The sequence below is a fragment of the Capsicum annuum genome, chromosome 4 (genome assembly GCF_002878395.1).
Source record: "Capsicum annuum cultivar UCD-10X-F1 chromosome 4, UCD10Xv1.1, whole genome shotgun sequence".
Lineage (NCBI taxonomy): Eukaryota > Viridiplantae > Streptophyta > Magnoliopsida > Solanales > Solanaceae > Capsicum > Capsicum annuum.
Window position 1 is genome coordinate 5,242,504 of NC_061114.1, and position 19,890 is coordinate 5,262,393.

Genomic DNA, 19,890 nt, shown 5'->3' on the forward strand with positions numbered 1-19,890 from the left:
TAAATATTTTATTAAATACATAAAGAAAAGATTATAATTAATGACAAAGATAAATTATACAAGATTGAAAATATTAAGATCAGACTTTTTATAAGTGTACGAAATTAAATTAAATTTATACAACAAATCAAATGGGAAATGTAATCTATTGTCGACTTGTCACATAATGTAAACTATATTATTGAGTACGAGCTAAAATTAGTATATTCTTTTTCATCACATATTACTTTCCCCTCCATATTTCTGAGGTAAAAAACAATAAACTCAAATTTATAAAATTAATTTTGTCCTTCATATTTGTTTCAAGTAATTAAAGTACATTTTATTTAGGACCTTTCTATATAATTTTACTTATATGTCCATTTTATTTGTTACATGATTGAAAATATTTAAGACAGAACCTTTATATGTGTACGTAATTAAATCAAATTTATACAACGAATCGCACGTGACATATAATTTATAATCAATTTATCACGTAAGGTTAAAAAATAAATTATTTTCACGTTATATGTAATCTATTGTCAGATTGTCACGCAATGTAAACGACAAGTATTCGCACGTAATATGTATTTTATTATCAGCTTGTCGTGTAACGTAAACGATAATTATTCACAGGTAATATGTAATCTATTGTCGATTTGTCGCGTAACGTAAACGACAGTTATTATTAATTAGTATGAGCTGAAAGAAATATATTCTTTTTTCATCACTTAATTCTACAGTACAGCAAAAGAGAATTTTACTTTTTCCTCCATATTTTTGAGCTAAAAAGAAATAAACCCTAATTTTAAAAATTAATTTTCGCCTTCATATTTTTTTCAAGTAATTATATTGTATTTCATTTAAGACCTCTAATTGTGAAATATAAGCATTCATTTGACTTATATTTTAGATTATTTGGTCGACCAACATGATCAAGATGAAATAAGTACCATTTACGATAAGTTATTTATTATTTATTTTGTTATTTTGAATATAATTACATTTTACAATATGTTTTACTTGTAGGACCGAAATTGTTATGATGATTTAATCTATTATAAGTAGACATAATTAAATGAATTGTATACGATAATGTACACACTATATGTAGCTATTTTTGTGCAGCATAAAGGACAATTATTATTTATAACGAGCTCAAATAATTACATCCTTTAAGTTTCATTACTCAATTCTATGACGGGTAAATAGTTTTTAATTTATTGCTTATTTGATTTTTTTTTCTAAAAACTAGAGGAAAAAATGAAAATGTTTTCTCCTCCATATTTATTAGCTTAAAAATAATAAACTCAAATTTAAAACATATTTTTTACTTTATATTTGTTTCAAGTAATTGTATTACATTTTATTTAAGACCTTTAATCGTGTCATATAACAAAGAAAAAATTAAATCTTTTTCTTAATATACATTCTCTATTCTTAATTGCTATTTTTCGGAGAGGTGTACATATCAATTAATCAAAAGTTAAAACTTAACTAACCAAAAATAATACGGATCAATATTACTTCCTCACTCTCAATTTATATGATTTACATTTCTATAATTTTTAGTCAGTCTCAAAAAGAATGACACACTTTTGTATTTAGTAACAATTTAACTTTAAAATATCTTTTTTTATCCTTAATAAAATAATTTATAGTCACGCAAATATTTATGACTTATTATAGATCATAAATTTCATAAATCTCTCTTCCTTTTTAAAAGTTTAGACAAAGTGACGTATATAAATTAGAACGGAAGGAGTAAAATTTATACTCCCTTCATTCCTTTTAAATTATTTCCCTCATTTTTCGTGAGTCAATTTGACTAAGTTTCAAAGTTATAACAGATTAGATTAATTTAATTATTTTAAAATTAAAATTTAAATATTCAAAAACTAAATGAAACTTACTATAAATTACAATTTTTTAATGTAATTAAAAATACATCTTAAAATATTGATCAAAGTTTATATCATTTGACTCTAAAAAAATAAGCAATTAAAAAGGAATGAAGAAAGTAAATATTTAAGACACTATTATCAAACAAAATTCTTAATTAAGCAATAAACTTGTCACATCATTTGTGGACCCACAATTAAATCAGTCAAGTCAAACACTCCCTCTGTTGACTAAGTTTTTATTTTCTTCTTTCGCTACTTTCCTATTTAAGCAACTCTTTCCTCCCTATACTTTCGCTCATCCTTATGACTTTTTCAAGTCACTTTATGTCATACTAAAAAAAAACACATTACTATGCCCCCTCCCCAAAAAATGGCACGTAGGCATAGACGTACGGCGGTGGCGACAGCAACAGCGATAGAAAAGGAGGTGCATTACCGTGGAGTAAGAAAGAGGTCATGGGAGAAATACGCAGCGGAGATAAGAGATCCACATAGGAAATGCCAAGTATGGTTAGGTACATTTGATACAGCAGTGGAGGCAGCGATGGCATATGATGCAGCAGCCATAAAGTTTCGAGGTGTTAAGGCGAAGACAAAGTTTCCGATTCCTGTTGATTTGACTTGAAGTCCTAGTGAGGTGAGTACTGTTGAATCATCTACCGCAAAGACTAAGGTGAAGAAGGTGGAGGTTCCTGAGGACCTGGTGATTGTTGAATCATCATATCCCCCATTGGATCTAACTCTTGGCAGGTCATCGTATTGTCTAGGAAGTAAGTTATTTTCCTCCCAGACTCAGAATCATCTGGATGCTCATGGTCGTGGTCGCGGTGGTCTTAATAGTGGTGAAATGTTTCATACTAACAGATTCGGATCCGTAATCATGGGTTCCGATGCAGGAGATCTCAGCGAGTTAGATTCTTCATCAGTGGTTGATTTTATGGGTAACGATACTAAGGACATTCAGATCGACCTCAATTTTCCACCGGTGCCCAAGAACAAGTGAAATTGCAGAAGTTGATGATCGGAGAATTTGCATGGTTTATTGAAATGTCTTTTAATTAATTAGTTGTAATCTTGTTTTAATTAGTGTAATCCTCCTTTTAATTTTCAGTAATTAGGATAGAGTTAAAAAACGGATGATAAAAGAAATAGTAGTAGTACTAGTATATGTATTGGGGAAGAAATGTTCATCATCTTATGTTAATAGCTAAGAAAAATCTAATCTTTGAAGCAAAATTGAAAAATTAAATAAAACTTTAGGGTTGTTTTTTTCTAAAATGTTTAGTTTTAATGGTATCAAACTATTAGTTTGAATTTGTTATTTTTTTATAATTATAATTTTAATAAATTTTAAGGTCCATCAAAGGTAATTTTTTGAATTTTGTGCGATGTGAAGTGATCGGAAGAATTGAAAAAAGATTCGAAGAATCGGCTAGAATCATACGTACAATTTTTTTCTGAATGTGATGGAAACTTGACGGAGGAGGAAGTGGTACTGTTGATGGTGATTGTGAGGGTAGAAGGAAAACAAACAGATTCTAAACTCAAAACGTAATCTGTCTGAGCCACACGTGTAAGTTTTTTTTGGATGTGACGAAAACTTGGCGAACGAGGAAGTGGCGGAGGTGGTGATGACGAGATTGGAGAAAGAAAAGGTTCCTTCAACATGTGTAGGTTATAATTGTATGAATAATTGCACATTTAGTGAGAGAAAAAATTATGTTTGACTGAAAAAATTAATTTTCTTTTGACAATTATGGATTTTGTTGCCACGTAGATCATAATTCACCATATTAGTGCATTTAATTTATTTACACCTAAAGTTAACAAGTTGATTGGATTAACTAGTTATAAATTATACTCTCTCCGTTTCAAATTAGTTTGCCCTCTTTTTAAAAAAAATTATTTTAATTTACTTGTCCAACTTATCAAATCAAGACTATTTTACACAAATTCTTCCTATTCTACCCTTAATAGATATTAAATATAACTACACTTTTCAAAATTTTTGAAAATAACACTTATATTTTCAATACAAACTTTATGAAACTTGACATTTTTTCTTCTTTTCAAGGAGTACTACTAGTATTCTTATAATATTTTCAATTCATGCATGCATATGTTACAATTTTCCATGTTTAATTAATTATTGAGTCATACAATGTTAAGAAGGGTAAAAAAGTAAAATATACTCCTAATCATTAGATTTCTTAATGGGTGTGCCACGATTGAAAGGGTCATCTAATTCAAAACGGAGGGAGTAATATATACTCCATTTGGACAAGCAGATTATAATAAATAAATGTCATGGTATGTACTTAATTTTTGAGTTATAATTATGACTTTTTGAGCGTAGTAATAGTAATTGTGATGAAAACTAAGATGTTTAGTTCATTTTCTTATGTATATCAAAAAAATTCAATCTTTAAAAAGAATGATTTCTTTTGTTGTTTATTTTATGGCAATGAATTATGAAGTTCAAATTTACTATTCGTTAAGATTTTTAATGAAGTTGTAGATATAAATTTACATTTCATATTAAAATTGCATGCACTTGTATTAGAGTGAATCTCTTACGTGAATGCGGGATGATTATTACAATTGCTGATGGAAACTGACAGAGGAGAAAGTGTTAGTGGCAGTAGCAGCCGTGATGAGGACTCGAGGAAAAAGAAACGGATGTCTTGACAGGTAGGTTAATGATAATAATTAATATGGATAATTACGCATTTACTGAGAGAAAAAATTAGGCTTGATTGACAAAAACAACAACAATAATAATAATCTTTTTGACTATTATGGACCTTGTTACACATGGTGTCTGTTTTGATACGTGAGTTAGTGATGATAATTAATGTGGATAATTGCACATTTACTGAAAGAAAAAATTAGGTTTACTGATAAAAAAATAATAATAATCTTTATGACTATTATGGACCATAGTGCCACGTGGACTATTCCTCCACTAATTTAATCCACCTACTTTTGTTTACATCGAAGTTGAGAACATGATTAAATTAACTTATTTTAACAAATATATATATTGATTTTAAGAATTAATAGTTACATATTGAAATAAAAATTTGATAAGTAAAAGAGGAATTTAATACATTATGTATTCTACTTTTAAAAAAAAAAAAAAAAAACATTACTCCAAGCTAAACTTAAATAAGCAAATATTTTAAGACAATTTTTGTTTAGACAGATGTAGAAAAACTGACTTCTAGTGAGAATTAGCGTTCCATAGTGAATATGGTAAGAGGTGTCTAATTATTATCCTTTTCTTTCGGTGAGCGATAAGAGAAGTATTGTTCGCATCAAGTATATTTAACTAGGAGTTTATTAGAAAATATAATATTCATATGTATCATTTAATAAGATAATTATTTTCCCTAAATCAGCGGCTTAATGTGATATTTACGTCTAATTGTTGAATCAAAATTTAATTTGATTCATATAATAATAACTATTTTAGAAATTAAATAGTATTTTTTTCTTCGTAAATTCACATATAATTGACAATATGTAACGTTCACGCATCGAATTGTGTGAACAATGATGAGAGTGGTGGTTAGTAATACTCTAGCAGGTAGGAGTAGGCCAAAACTTAAGTCAAAGTGTTACAACATGTCATATGATCTCACTTATTATTCCTTCGATTTTTTTTTTTCTATTCGATGTCTGGTATCTGCATTAGAGTTCGATTAATTAGAATTCGCATCGCATAGGGCCCCATTCGGGAGAAAACGCTCCATACTAAGGATTTTTTCATACCCACAGCTCGAACCCGAGACCTCTGGTTAAGGGAGGATCAGCCTCATCCGCTGCACCACATCCTTTGGTGGTACTACTCCCCTTCGATTTTGTCATAAATAATAGAGTGAAGCGATTAGTATTTACAAACGATGATCAAATTTATTGCGATACACTTTAATTTCACGGGGGTTCTATTACTTTCGTGAACGAAATTTTAGCGTATTTTTGTTAATCTTTTTAGCTAATGTGGGCATGTGGCATCTTTTGTCAATCTTTTTAGCTGACTTGACACTTTTATCATGGTCCGTATTTTATATAATAAAGGTGTCACGTTAACACAAAAAGGTGATAAAAATATGCTAAAATTCAGTTCGAAATTAATAGGACTCCTGTAAAGTTGGAGTGCGTCATAGCAATTTTGACCATAGTTCGGAATACTGAATGCTTATCTCTAAATAAAATGAAAATTTTATTATGTCACTTGAATGAATATATAAGAGATTAGCATCCAGTACCCTCTCGAACTATGGTCAAAGTTGCTACGACACACTTCAACTTCACATAAAACCCTAATACCCTCAACCTCAATTTTAGCTTATTTTATCACCTTTTTATGCTGACATGGCATTTTTATGACATAAAAATAAGGCCCATGTTAAAGGTGTCACGTCAGCTAAAAAGATGTCACATCAGCTAAAAAGGGTGACAAAAATACACTAAAAATGAGTTCAACAGATAATAGAATCCCTATGAAGTTGGAGTGTGTCATAGTAAATTTAGTTATAGTATAGAGATACTAAATATTTTACTCAATATATATAATTAATAACAAAGGTAAATTAGTAACTATAAGTTATAACTTACTATATTTCTTAATTTTCTAAATTGGACTAGTAAAAGTGGATGGGGAGAGTAAATTTTTTTTAGTTGTTGTTGCATTGTTATTTAAGTGTTATATATAGTTTTGTCAAATACGTCATTATGTTAACTTTAAAATATGTCTTAACTTTAAAATATGTCAATTTATATAAGATCATTGTATCATTACCTTCTTTCATTATTTATTATTTAATTATCGTATTTCATGCATTACCTTAATTTATATTATTAAAACAAACTAATAAAGAAGTATTGATTAATCAAACACACCTTTTTTGCTTGTTTGAATGATTGTTCTATTTTTTGTATTGTTAGTTAAATATGATTTTTCTTTTAATTCTTACTTAAATTTTATCATATCATATCGTTAAATTTATTATTAAATAACAACAAAAAGTCTCATTTCGTGTAATAATCGATTTGGTATGATCGTATTGCTGCCTTTTTTTCTCATTTTTTCATTACTTGTTTTATAATAGTCTTATATCATTTACCATATAGTAATTCTACTCCATGCCTAATTTTTCTTGTGAGCTTATACTTGAAATTATTGTGTGTAACATTATGCAATGACAAAAAAACAACACAATCTATTTAAACTTTATCGCCCTGAAAATAATCCAATAAAATATTATACGATACATCATGAAATAATATGTAATAACAATCCAAACAGAACCGGATCTCATTCTCTTCGAGATCAGTAGGATAAGACAAACATAATGTGATTTTATTTATTTTTTGACATATCAAAAACAGTCTATATACCTTCAAAGATAAGAGTAAAGTCTGTATAAACACACTGAATATGCTATTGTTGTAATGTGATTTCTTTTCGTTAATGTTCGGAAGGTAGACTTATACATCACATATGAACAACGGATAAAATGTACCTATTCAAATAGAGATAAGCATCCAGTACCCCCTCGAACTATAGTCAAAGTTGCTACAACACACTCCAACTTCACATATGTCCTATTACACCCTGAACTCAATTTTTACGTATTTTTGTCACCCTTTTGTGCTAACATGGCACCTTTATTACACAAAAATGGAGCTCACATCAAAGATGTCACGTCAGCTAAAAAGAGTGACAAAAATACACTAAAATTAAGTTCAGGAGGATAATAGGACCTTGTTAAGTTGGAGCATGTCGTAGCAAATTTAGTCATAGTTAGGGGGCACGAGATGCTTTACTCGTTCAAATAATTAAGGTACGCACAAGCTGATCTGTAGACCAATTATTATTAAAAGAAAAGGTAGGAGAAGAATAACATTTTGATTATATTTCACCATCGCATAGTATACATGAGTAACTTTTACCAAAAACTCCAAAACTAATGACAAGAATACATGTAATAATAATTAGTATATACCATACATGTATACTATTTGAATTGCTTCCTTTATAACCTATGTTGTTCGGACTCTTCAAAAAAGGCAATACGTGCGTGTCGGATTCGCCAAAACTAGTGTATTTTTGGAGAATCCGACACGGGTGCATCATCGACAGCTTAGTTTATAACCACTATACTCATTTTTCTAGCAACAAAACAGACTTCTTGAGTTCTTGTAGCATAGTATCTGGCTATCTTCTCAGTAAGCACGCGAATACGCGATGGAGACTGATCTGTCCTTCGTTACAAAATTATACTGTGCAAAATACGATAAGAACAATCTTTCGTTGGTGTATATATAACCTGTTGAATCCTCTTGACACGAACTCAGGTAAGCAAAGGAGGTCCATTCTCAACAGCTGTCCGAGTATTATTTTCGTGATGCTGACCATGGTGATTGTGTCTTGACATCTGAATATGGTTAAAATGTGTTCTTTTCTTTGCATAAGGAGCATCTCTCGCTGTACAAAAATGAAAAAAGGAAAAAGTGATTCATCGCAATATATCTTCACTCGAAATTCATTTCTCAAAAACTACATGTTGACGACAAAACAGGCATGCGCAAGAGATGGATATAGAGCATGTTATGTTAAAAAACTCGTACCAGCAATTCTTTTAGCGCGGAGGATATTTTGCCGCCTTTTCCACCAACATGTTATGCAAGTAGCGATTACTACAACAGCTACGCACGCCCCAAAGCCGATGCCAATTTTGGCACCAACAGTAAGATGTGGTCCACATGTTGGTAATCCGGGAATACCACAAAGGCCTGCATTATCAGTAAAACTGAAAGCATACACAGTAAGTACATTATGCATAAGAACCAATGACCGAAAAAATTTCAGATCGAGTTTCTTTATCTGTCGTATTAATTTCACCACATGAAGGATAAGGTTTAATTAGCATCTCTGCGTAGTGTATTTTATTCTTGAATACATGGTAATAGTTGATGTCCTATCCGTCAAGTACTCAGGACGGAGAGAACGTGGTAGCTAGTGGATTGTGGAAGTTTGTGTCAGGCTTAACCGCCAATTGTTGACGCTAAGCCAATGGGGAGTTTAGCGGTACACTTGTTTAGCCCTAACGTATGCTTGTATTTGTGCTTTAATCTACGTTATGATCATAGACTTTTCTTTTAGCAGAGTTTAAGGAGGGTAGAATGTGCGAGACCTTACCCCTACCTCGGAGGTAGAGAGGATGTTTCCAAAAGACCAAACAGTTACCACACACGATGATGACAAGGAGACCCTTCATTGATGCATCTAGAAATGGAATGTCGACTATAAGCAGTATGTATTTTCGACGACAAAAACTTGGACAAGAGAAACTACAAACCTCCGTATTATAGTTATAATGCAATTTCTGAAGGATGTTTCACTAAGAATGAAGCCTTATGCTAAAAATGTGGCGATTAGGAGAACATACTTGAAGCTAGCTCGGTGCAAGAGCCTTCCACCTAATGTGGCAGGAATTTTCCCGGAAAGCAAATTGCCGTTGAGATTCCTGTAATAAATAAAGTAGTAAATAAGAGCTCATATTGATCCATCGCAAGTTGTCGATTGAGCTCGTTGAAGTATCTTACAATGTCAATAATGAGGTCAACTCCCCAAGGCTTTCAGGAATCGACCCGTTGAAGTAATTGTATGAAAGATCCCTGTTGTGCAGCTTTTGTTAGGTCATCACAAAGTGAGGACTAAATCAGATAAACAACCAAGAAACAGTATGCACATTCACTAATGTGGTAACCAACACAATTATGAAAATTATGAGCCGTCCATTCCTATAATAGACAAAGAACATGACACGAGATGGTACAAATGATTCTTCATTTCCTTTTAGTTAAACTAGGATTATGACCTTTCAAGTTCTTTAATAGATTATAACATATGTTCATCGAAAAACCTAGGACTCTTTCCAAGGCGAATGAGCTGTAATATATTGTCTGTCTAACATGACCCTAGATCGGAAGATATGGAGGTCGAGGATTAAGTTAGTAGGTAGCCGAGTAGAGCGTGTTTCCCTTTTCAGTTTGGTTAGTATCACCCTCCGACTAGATTATTCTTCGATTGTAGTATCACATGTTGTTTCCCTGTGCTTCAGTAATTGTATTATTTGTTGAAGTTATTGTGCTCTTGCTCGTTGTTTTTACGTTTCATATTTGTTGTCTAATATGCTATACATGGTCTATCGGAAACAACCTCTCTACCTTCACAAAGTGGAGGTAAGAAAGCGTAAACACCACCATCCTCGGACTTCACTTGCAGAATTACACTGGGTTTTTTGTTCTTGTTGTTTCCGTATTTCAAAATCTATTGTTCCGGCAGTTAAGAAATGCAAAATCAAGTACTGAAAAACACAAGACATTCTGGAAAGTATTACTCACAATTTCTCCAGACTAGTTATTGTTCCGACTGTTGAGGGAATAGGTCCACGAATGTTGTTTCCGCTCAAATTTCTGCAAGACGCACACAAGCAAAGCATAAGGAAGGACATTCTAAAAGATGCTCCAATATCCGAAATCTTACACTGAGAAAAAAGAAAGTTATTTAACCTCTAAGGAATTCCTTCCGACGAATTATGTCTAACGAATTATGTATTGGTTAAAAGTCATAGTAATGAATCGATTCCGTTTTAAGAAGTACTAGATCTTTGCCAGCTGCATATCTTTTAGCCAAATGTAATCCAAAAAAGCAGCACTACCATTTAAAACTTACATGCTCTGAAGATGATGCAATCGAGAAATATCATCCGGTAAGAAACCCCGTAAACCTTGGTTGTCCAGGCCACTGTTAAGACGAAATACAAAATCACTTAACATAGAAAGAAATCCAAGTATGCGGAACATCAATAGAAGGGGTATATGTCAATGAGAGTGTTATAGTTACGTGTGTGTGCGCATGTGTGAGTGTGTTGTATGGAAGGAACTTTTCTATCTAAGGTCAAGATCAAGAACATACAGCCCGTCAATGACCCATTTATTGCTGGATCTGTCAAATTGACAATCTACTCCGCTCCACGGATGTTGCTGCGGGAAACATGGATCACCATTCCACCCAAAACGACGGGGAAGTCCAAGTGCAAGGTTCAACGATTGCAATGCCTTTACTGAAAAAGAAACGAAGAACGGAGTATCTATTAAGAGTAAATGTAACTTTCTATAAAAGAGAGAAGTAAAATGTGAAACGCGCACGCTGGACCAAGGAACTACATGCTAGTTTTGGCCCCTTTCAATCGTATAACATCGTGTCTTTTCCAGCTTAAAATTAAGAAAGGAGCCTCGAAGAAGTTTAAGCGTAACATCTAACTTACCTTCCTCTGGTGATGTTTTAGATTCAGCTGTTATAACCTCAAAAATCTCGATGGCACTAATGATGGCATGAGTCCCTGTTGTTGGATGCAACGTGATTGTCAACGTCCTGCCACTGACTGCGACGGTTTTGTTCAGTACAAGAGCGCTGTTAACGCCCCCAGCCATTTTAACAATGTCAACACCTGGAAATTCAATGTCACCATTTATCGAGATGTCAATAACCCTCTGTCCTACATCCGTAACTAAAGGATCGATTTCTGCAAAGTGTAACCAGACAGAGTAGTTTTTGTTGGGATCGACGTCTATTGTGTACATTAAATCTGGCTCGTTGTCGGTACTAACAAGAGCAGTTTGGTAAAGAGCTTGTGGATAGAAGTTTGGTGCTACGGAAGCCGACTTTATCGTGCTTTTGGTAGATATAGGCTTATCAGAATTCTGACCAAAGGTCATAATTGAGCTCCAGAACCGATCTCCGCCCCACAAATCCCCATCGTAGTCAACGTCAAATTTTGAATTCCGATCTCCACAACTCAATCTTTGACTAGTTCTGAAGATCGTTCTTCGACCAAATCCAGGACCAGAATAGTACGCTTTGTCGTCTACTTGGAGAATCTCGATTGCAAGAATAGCAGGATCTCCGTGACCCGTGCTGTGGAAGCAAAGTGAGGCAGTACCATTATCGAGAAATACAAGAGTTTGAACGAATGCATGTTCATCATCATGATTACTCCAACCAGGCGGCAACGAATAAACCAAGGTCCCTTCAATAGAAACATCAAATAGAGGTTCGTCATCGAAACTTGGTTCTGCAACCAATCCAAAGTAGATTCTCACTGAATAACGGCCATGTGGCACTTTATTGATATTGTAACAATTTTCAGGACCCTCTGATAGAGGGAAATACCGTAACGTGTTGAGTCGAGGCGTTATGAAACTTGTGGTGTTCGCGTTCTTACATATGCCTCCTGTATATCCAAAATCTTTATGCCATAGGGTACTTGTAGGGACACTACGAACATCGTTTTGCGCTCCACAGCTTATCCGTGTTACATATGGTCGTGCTGCAGCGAATAACCAGGATAGATAGTAAACAAAAGAGTAACTCGAAAGAATCTAATCAATATACATGATTATACTGACGAGCACGTGTGATTTTGTTATTGTCTGAATAATTAGGAATCCTGTCTTACATCGAAACATACTCATAGAATCAACCACAACCAGCTTAGTACTTGCAAAAAAAAGCGAGCTCATGAGGTGAGTATTTTGCAAAACCATATAAAGAGTACGATCGCAACCCAAGTCAACATTAGTGAACCAAAACTAAAACGAATTGATGCAAACACAATTACGACTAGATAATTTAGATACCCTTTAAAGCCCTTCATCAAATTCCCGCTGTATAAAAAGAAAAAGTCATAAAAGGAGTTCGCCAGGACGAAAAATTGCAATCTTGATAGCTAGGTAGAAGTCGAAGAACAGAAAAAATTGGAAAGATCGACCAATCAAACTAAAACAAATTGTATATCCAAGCATCTAAGTACTTGCAAGTTAACATTAGTCAAAGAATCCGATGCAGTTAAAGAGCGCCATGGTAGTTCAGTTCGAAAGAAAAGGCAGTTCAGTCATCCAAGGGTAGAAATCCAACAATATAATCATAAAAGAACCAACCACGAGCAGTCAAGTACTTGCAAGTTATCAATCAAAATTAGTCGAGATGCACGCAAACTAGCCTGGACATCACAGTGACCAACAACAACATACCCGGTATATTCCCACAAAGTGGGGTCTGGGGAGGGCAGAATGTACACAGTATGTACCACTACCCTAAAGCCCGGAGGTGAGGTAGAGAGGTTGTTTTCAATAAACGCATGACTCAAGAAAAAAAGGGTCTAGAAAAGGACCTAATATAAGAACACGAAACAATATGTAGTAACATAACTATAGATAGTAACAAAAACAACAACAACAAACTCAGTGTATTTCCACATAGTGGGTCTAGGGAGGGTAAAATGTATGCAGTCCATACCACTACCTCCAAAGAAGTGGGGTCTAGGGAGGGTAAAATGTATGCAGTCCATACCACTACCTCCGAAGAAGTAGAGAGGTTGTTTCCAATAGACCCCCGCCTCAAGACAAAGGACAATAAACAAAGTCGGAATAAAACATAAAACAAGATGGAATAACAGAAATAAGACACCCACAAAGTAATACTATACACTAACAAACCAAAGGCACCCACCACACCCAAACCCTCCTAACTAGAAGCTCCAATCTATGTACGCAGCCCTAAGACTACTAGCTCGGTTACCCCAAAGCACTCCTAACTACTGGCTACGACTCACCCACATGCACTAGCCCTTTAACCTAATTCGCGTCCTCCATACCTTCCTATCTAGGGTCATGTCCCCAGTAAGCTATAACTGCTCCATGTCACGTCTAATCACCTTCCTCCAGTATTTCTTCGGCCTACATCTACCCTGCCTGAAACCATCCAAAGCTAACCTCTCACACCTACGAACTGGGGCATCCGTGCCCCTCCTCATCTCATGCCCAAACAGTTAGTAACAAAAACAAGATAAACTCAAACTAATACTATAGTCGATCCATTCGAAACAACAAACATCACCGAAATTCCAAAGAACAATAGATTACAAACTTAGCACTACGACTACTAGCACGGATTACAAAACAAGACATCACAGTTACCAAAATAAAAGTGTACAACTACATAATTTAGGCACCCTTTAAATCCCTTCATCAAATTCACATTGTATAAACAAAACAAAACAAAAAAAACATAAAAGAGGCTGACAAGAGCAAGAAATGACAATCTTGAAAGCAAAGCAGAAGCTAAAGAAGAACAACAAAAAGTGGAAAATGGAAAGATCAATTAATCAGCTAAAACAAATTGTACATCCAAACATCTGAGTACTTGCAAGTTAACCTACGGTTATCAAGAAAATATTCAAACACAATTATCACTACATAATTTAGACACCCTTTAAAGCACTTCATCAAATTCACATTGTATAAAAAGAAAAATCAAACAAAAAAATGAGCTAACCAAAGCTAGAAATGACAATCTTGAGAGCAAAACAGAAGAGCAAAAAGGTAAAGTTTGAACATTTTAGGTACAATTGCCTGCTATGAATTTTCTTCATTTTGTTTTAATCCCGTAAAAAATATTAGCAAAAAATTTAGACACCACAAGCTACATGACTAAATCCAACTAACATTAGTAGATGTGCACCAAACTGGCCTAGACATCATGGTCACCTAAAAAAACATTCAAACACATTATAACTACATAATTTAGACACCCTTTAAAGAATTTTATCAAATTCATATTGTATAAAAAAGCATAAAAGAAGCTAACCAGAGAGAGAAATGCCAATCTTGATAGCAAAGAAGAGCAACAAAAAGTGAAGCTTGAACATTTTCTTGATACAATTGTTGCTATGAATTTTCTTGAATTTGCTTTAATATTAGTAGCACATTATAACTACATAATTTAGACACCCTTTAAAGCATTTTATTCAATTCATATTGTATAAAAAAGCACAAAAAGAACTAACCAGAGAGAGAAATGGCAATCTTGATAGCAAATAAGAACAAAAGGTGAAGTTTGAACCTTTTCTTATACAATTGTTGCTATGAGTTTTCTTGAATTTTCCTAAATATTAGTAGCACATTATAACTACATAATTTAGACACCCTTTAAAGCATTTCATCAAATTCATATTGTATAAAATAGCATAAAAGGAACTAACCAGATAAAGAAATGGCAATCTTGAAAGCAAAGAAGAGCAACAAAAAGTGAAGTTTGAACATTTTCTTGATACAATTGTTGCTATGAATTTTCTTGAATTTGGTCTAATAATATTTTCTTGGAATTCAAATATATTTTCTTTTTGGCATTGTGGGCACCAACCATTATCATATTGTAATGCTAAGAGAGAGAGAGAAAAAAAAAGGAAGACTTTGTATAGAGTAATTGATGGGACGTGCAGTTGATGGATGTACTTATTATTGTTTTGTCCCGGTCTCAATTTAAATAAGATATTACTTCCCCGTTTTAAAAAAAAATAACCAAATTTTTATATTGTATATTTAAAAATATGTGATTAAAACTATTTTGATATATTTAATATAACTTTAATTTATATCATACGATATAAATTTATTAAAATTTTATGTGAAGTTAAAATAGGTCAGTTCTTTTTTAAATGGAAGAAGTATATTACTTTTGTTTTTAGTCTGTCTCAAAAAATAAAATTTATCCGCTTTAAAAGAATGATTACTTTCTTTTTTAATTATTTTAAAAAGAATAACTTTTTTCTTATTCGGCAATATTCTAGTACTAATTTTTCACATAATATATTTAAAATCATAAGATTAAATATCAATTTGTTACGTTTAGCATAATTTTAATTTAATATAATAAGATTCAATTTTTTTATTTTTTAAAACTCATTGTCAAGTCAAAAAAGGTTTTTTTTTTTTTAGATTGAAGGGTATCATTTTCTATATTTGGTAAAATTAATCTGTCTAAAGGAAAAATATTCCTATTTTTGTATTTAATATTCTTTCCATTTAAAAAAAAGGGATAATAGTCCGAAAAATATCTGTATTTTATTTAAATTTGCAGTTGCGCATATTGAATTTTGCGGGGTCCTATTACCCTTGAATTAATTTAAAATAATTCAGGGGTAATAGAAACTCCGCAAAGTTCAGTATACGCAAATAAAAATTTACGCAAATTTTTTTATTCCTTAATTTTAACTTCTCTTGTGACATATTTAAAATTACTAGATTAAAGGATATTTTTCTTCCAATTTTTAAAAAAGTGAATTGGGTCCCTTATCTTTCTAAATTTACACTAATGTGCTCAACTTAATGGGAAAAGTTTAAATTTGTTCATGCTTCATTTAATTGACTACTTTTTTTGACTTTGGTACACGCAATTGGAATCAAATGGCCAAGGTGCCATTAATCATTGCGCCATTAACGGATGCCAATTTAAGTAGGGGCTCATCTAAGACTGTCACGTGGGCGGGGTCGGGCCAATTGAGAACCAGTCCATGTCATTTAATCGGTTTATGGGCCGAGCCGAATTCGGGTTAGGTCTAAGTGGGTTGGGCCGATCTGGGCTCAACAGTAAAAAAATTAAAAACAATCCTAACCCGGCCCACTTAATCCAATCCGATCAAACCCACCTAAACCAGGTTAAAAAATTGGTCAAATTCGATCAAAAATATAAAAAAGAAAAAATTCAATATACATTATATATACCCACCTATATACATTATAAATATGTTAAACAATATATATACACTATATATATAGTATATACTACATTGGAATTTAAAAATATATATACACAATTACACATATATACGCACCATCCAATATATATGTACTACTTTAAAGTTTAAATAAAATATACTACAATATATATACATTACAATATATGTATATATATATATATATATATATATATATATATATATATATATATATTAATTTATAAAACATATACACATGTATATGTTAAACATACCATTCAATGTATATATACTACTACTAATAAAATATACTACAATATATATATATATATAGTTATATACTAATTTATAAAACACATACACATGTATACGTTAAATATACCCATCTGTAGAAGATATATACACATGTATACACACCATTCAATGTATATATACTAGTAATAATAAAATACACTACAATATATGTAGATATAGTTATATACTAATTTATAAAACATATACACATGAATACGTTAAATATACACGTTTATAGAAGATATATTCACATATATACACTCTATTCTATGTATATGTAATACTTTAAATTAAATATACTACAATATATATACATTACAATATATATATATATAGTTATATACTAATTTATAAAACATATACACATGTATACGTTAAATATACACATCTATAGAAGATATATACATAAATATACAAAACATATGCTACTTAATATAATAAATTAATAATACTTGGTAGTAAATTAATAATATATTAGAAGTAAGTTTTTAATTTAAAGTAGAAAACTAGAAATTCAATTTAAAATTTTAAATCATTAAATGAAAAAATATAAAAAGTAAGGACTAGGAGTGAATGAATTTGGGAAATTTTATTGATTGCAAAATGATCCAAAATTTATAATTTACATGAATGAAAAATCTACAAATTATGCATCATTTTTTCCAACTCATGCATGTTAATATTAATGGGAACTTGCATAGGATAGTCGAAGTTAACGGGGGCAAAACCATGCATTGGACTTGATTCTGCTGAGTTCTCCCGTGAAGACATAATTTCTTCAAGTTTCAGCTCATCGCTCGGCTTCGGTTCCATTCCTTGGTTTCTTCTTTCCGCTCTAATCCAATCTCTAAGGCAAACTAGAACATTCATTGCATTGCTTCCCAATGAGTGTCGGTTTTCTCCAAGTTGTTGCCTTCCCTGACTAAAGGCGTTCTCTGATGCAACGGTTAACATTGGAACATTCAAGATATCTCTAGCTAATTTTGAAAGCACAAGATATTGTGTTTCATTACTCCTCCACCAATCCAACGTGTTGATCCGTCGTCTGCGATCCTCTGGCGCTGACCGAACATAATATTTCAGCTGTTCCCGATAAGTTGATGTGTAAGCTCTCTCATCAACACTGCTCCAACAAGTTAAATCATAAAAGGAATCAGGAAAATCACTATATGCCGGTCTTTTAGAAAATGATGGCTCCTTGGGAAGATGAGGAGCGACAGTTGGAGTAATATTTATAGGTACGGCAGAATCAAATAAATCAGCATAGTGATTATATAATTTTTCTATGTAATCTTTTGCATCATTCATAGCCGTCCACAAATCAGGTTGTACTTGTACAAAATCATGGTTAATATTTATTTCTAAATTAGTATAAATAATAGTACTAAAGTGGCACATATTATTATATTTCATGCACGGATTTAACATAGCACCAACCAAGTAAATAGAGGGAATCGGGAAAAAATATTTTTTTTAATTTAGTAAACATGGCACCAACAACTTCTTTATAACCTTCTTTATTTTTATATTCTTTGAGCAAACCAGAAATATCGGCTATATATGTCAAAGTATTACAAACAGTAGGATAATATAGCAACATAAATTTTTTCTAAAAACTTAACAAGATCCTTAATCACAACCCAATCAGAATCATGTAGCATGCAATCAACAGAATCAACAAATGAACTGCAATGTTGGTTAAAAGCTAGTGTAATAGGAATTCTATATGTATAACAAGTTTTTAAAAAATCATACGTAGAATTTCATCTAGTATCAATTTCCTCAGGTATCAATATTGGTGCAAGTTCATGTTCTTGACATTTAACTTTAAATTCTCTAATTCTCGATTTACGATTATTTCCTTGAATAAAACCAACAGCAAGATGGATTTTTTTAATATAAAGCTCAAAAAACTCAAGATCAACTTTTACAATTAAATTATATATATGACATGCACACTTAATATGAAAAATTTCAGGCAACGACGGAGATAGCGTAGATTTTAATTTTTTTTATAGCAGTCTTGTTGTTAGAAGTATTATCAAAAGCAATACATAAAATTTTATTTTCAATACCATAATATCCGGCAACTTTAACAATAGAATCAACAATAAATCTCCAGTATGTTTACGATCTTCATCATATAAAAAAACAATAATACGTTTTTGCATCACAAAATTACTATCCATCCAGTGACAAGTAATGGTTAAATAATTATTTTTATTTATAGAACGACCAAGATCAGAAGTTAAGGACAATCTACATTGAATATTTTTTAACAATGTTGATAAATAAAAACAATATTGTGAGTGAAGTCTAAAAATATCAGACCGACAAGTACTTCTAGGAATACCATTAAATATAGGATTATTAATTGCTTGTATATAATGAATAAAGACATCAGAAGAAGGAAAACTAAAAGGCAAACAACCCACAACTACTATTTTAGCTATTTCTTCTCGGTCCCTCAATTTATTATACTTCTTCATTACCTGACCGGTTGCTGGGTCCAGTCTAGTTTGCGAAGGCCCACCAACATCCCCACCACCTCGTGCAATATTTAACTCTCTTTCGTGAGCTTCACCTATATGTCTCATTAACGTACCCGTACCCCCTTGCTTGCCTCCGCTTCTATGCTTATATATTTGTTGACAATTATTGTATTGCACCTCAGTATCTGATATATGTTTAAAAAATTGCCATGTAACACTAGTTGTTTTATGAGGTCTTGCGGCACGGGGAAGACGGGGAGGGAGATTAACCGATTCAGATCTAACGTTAGCATTTCCTACTACGGGTGTCTTACCAATATTTCTATTATCTTCGTCTAATTAATTGCATTTACTTCATTTTCTTCTTCTATACCGTAATTTTCCTGAGCTTCTACACAATCCATATCGTGAGCACCTACACCTATTTCTTCCTCAAAAGATGTACCAAGCGGTACCGGAGGCGAAGACACATGGGTATATCTACTACTTGAACTACCTCTACCACTAGTAATTCATTTTTTACTACCACTACCGCTTTCGGGACAAAAAATTTTAACACCTTTAGTAGCGAGGTTTCTTAATTTATCC

General features: G+C 32.3%; 1 protein-coding gene and 1 pseudogene across 1 annotated transcript; one reads left to right on the plus strand and one right to left on the minus strand.

Moving 5' to 3' along the window:
* Positions 1-2,097: 2,097 nt before the first annotated feature.
* LOC124897615 lies at positions 2,098-3,141 on the plus strand (annotated as a pseudogene).
* A 4,640-nt stretch (positions 3,142-7,781) lies between these two features.
* LOC107868351 (receptor-like protein 4) lies at positions 7,782-15,256 on the minus strand. The gene is made up of 9 exons (XM_016715028.2): positions 15,002-15,256; positions 11,228-12,289; positions 10,876-11,023; positions 10,633-10,704; positions 10,302-10,373; positions 9,501-9,572; positions 9,344-9,421; positions 8,523-8,704; positions 7,782-8,379 (listed from the first exon to the last, which is right to left on the minus strand). The coding sequence occupies exons 1-9, from the start codon at positions 15,060-15,062 to the stop codon at positions 8,246-8,248; spliced, it is 1,881 nt and encodes a 626-aa protein (XP_016570514.2). The 5' UTR covers positions 15,063-15,256; the 3' UTR covers positions 7,782-8,245.
* Positions 15,257-19,890: the final 4,634 nt, after the last annotated feature.